General features: G+C 67.0%; 2 protein-coding genes across 2 annotated transcripts; one reads left to right on the plus strand and one right to left on the minus strand.

Moving 5' to 3' along the window:
• Nucleotides 1-108: 108 nt before the first annotated feature.
• MNEG_13018 (hypothetical protein) lies at nucleotides 109-1179 on the minus strand (the record flags this gene model as incomplete). The annotated part of the gene is made up of 1 exon (XM_014038510.1): nucleotides 109-1179. The coding sequence occupies one exon, from the start codon at nucleotides 1177-1179 to the stop codon at nucleotides 109-111; it is 1071 nt and encodes a 356-aa protein (XP_013893964.1).
• A 389-nt stretch (nucleotides 1180-1568) lies between these two features.
• On the plus strand, nucleotides 1569-1832 carry MNEG_13019 (hypothetical protein; the record flags this gene model as incomplete). Its single annotated transcript, XM_014038511.1, has 1 exon — nucleotides 1569-1832. A coding segment is annotated over one exon (264 nt), but the record flags the coding sequence as incomplete, so codon positions are not given.
• Nucleotides 1833-2050: the final 218 nt, after the last annotated feature.

Below are 2050 nucleotides of genomic sequence, written 5' to 3' on the forward strand. Positions count from 1 at the left end.
CCTGCCGCCTGCCGCTGCCGCCTGCCGCTTCCACCTGCCGCCTGCCGCTCGTCGCTGCCGCCTGCCGCTCGTCGCTGCCGCCTGCCGCCGCCGCCGCTGGCGGGCCGCTCACAAGAACGCGAGCGGCTCCACCGACAGCGACAGCGCCGGGCTGCTCCACTCCCTCCACCCGGCCCCGTGCGCCCGCGTGAACGCCGCCGCCGCAACCACGCCGCCCAGCCGCAGCCGCAGCTCGCCGGTGCGCTCCGCCACGTCGTACGTCGCCGCCGCGCGCCCCAGCTGCCCAATGCGCTTGCTGACGCCGACCGTCGGCGCGGGCCGCGCGAAATCGTGGCTGGCCTCAAGCGCCCAGCCGCGTATGCGGTGCCGCTCCTGGTTCTCGTCCTCTGCAGGTACCAGCAGGTTGTACAGCCGCTGACTCAGCGGGATCTTCCAGACCAGGCCGGGGATCAGGTGCTGCAGGCGGTAGTCCACGTAGTCCGCAGCCCAGTTGACCACGCGCCCGAGGTCCAGCCGCGCGCCGACGCGCGTCGCCGCGAGCAGCTGCCGCCGCCGCGCCTCGTGCTCGACCCACACTGCGTGGCGGCCGCCGTCGTCCACGGGGATCTCGACATTGCCGGTCGCCTCGTCGTACACGTCGTCGCGCCACTCGGGGCCGGGCAGCGACACGGCGGCCCGCAGGCGCGCGGCGCGGTCGACGGGGTCCAGGTGCAGCGAGAGCGTCGCGCGCTCGGTGAAGGTCTCGCCGCTCCACGCGAAGGACAGCTCGGGCCGCCGCTGCAGCACGTCGTACGACACCGCGGCAAACTGGTCCTCCGCATACTCCTGCGCCACCGTCAGCTTGAGGCTGGCCAGGCGCCCGCGCGACGTGGACACGACGGCGAGCGGCGCGTCCTCACCGCCCTTGTAGGTGAGGTTGGACGCGCCGAGGTGGAAGGCGAACGCCTTGCTGCGGAGGTTGATGCCCAGGTCGCCGACGCCCTCGACAACGCCCCCATAGTCGACGGCGTCGAGCGCGTCAAAGCCACGGCGGACGGTGAAGTTGCAGCGGGCCGCCACGGATTGGCTCTTCTCGCGCCTGCCGTCCTGGAATGCCGCGCCCAGATTGCGCCAGTCCCACGGCAAAAAGCTGACCCCATCTAGGAAGTCGAGCTTGTTGCTCTCTGGATCTTGAGCCATTGGGCAAGCTTAATATATAAGGATGGGACTGGGTGCCTATAAAAGGCAGCCGATGCCCCTGCCAGATCGTCCTCGACGGCCTGCGGCTGCTGCTTGCTTTCTCTATGCGTAGGGTACAAGGAGGTGTTTTTCAGATACGTTAGAATGTCGGTGGCATACAATGCGGGGTTGTAGGCTGGTGTGTGACTGTTGAGCGGGGTGCAGCAGCAGGGGCAGCAGCTGCTGCTCTGACTGCTCTGGCACAGATCACCGCAGTGACCCCGTGACTCTTCTCGCTTGTACGTGAGGCGAGTCGACAGTGGTCCTGAAATCTCTTCACCAAGGTCTTATTTCGTGGTCAGTAGCCATCAGCAGCAGGATCCGACTTAGACGCACGAATAGCTGCCAGCATGAGGGGCAGCGCGCAGTTGCTTGTATCGCATCTACGCAGAGCTCTGTCCACCAGCAGTGGTGCATGCAAGGCGAGCGTGGGGCCTACAGGGACGTTCCCCGCGTGGCTGGGCCCCTCGGCCAGCACGCGCGTCTCTACTCCTCTCACCAAGGCGCTTCCGGGGACGCATCAGAAGAATGGATACGCGGTGCCTCTGGAGCCGCCGCCGACAAAGGTCACAACGCTGCCCAACGGCGTGCGGATAGTCAGCGAGGCGACGACGGTGAGCAACAGACCGGCAGGAGCTGTACGCGGGCCCCTCTGCTCCTGCATCAGGGAATGTGTCGGCAGGCGATGCAGAAAGGGCTGCATTGGCTGTAGCCCTTACTAACCTTGCGAAACCACGCAGGGGCCGATATCCAGCCTGGGTGTGTACGTCAACTCAGGCAGCATTTATGAGACCCCCGAGACCTCTGGTGTGCACCCACTGGCACAGAGGCG

This window comes from Monoraphidium neglectum (assembly GCF_000611645.1).
Source record: "Monoraphidium neglectum strain SAG 48.87 unplaced genomic scaffold scaffold03574, whole genome shotgun sequence".
Classification (NCBI taxonomy): domain Eukaryota; kingdom Viridiplantae; phylum Chlorophyta; class Chlorophyceae; order Sphaeropleales; family Selenastraceae; genus Monoraphidium; species Monoraphidium neglectum.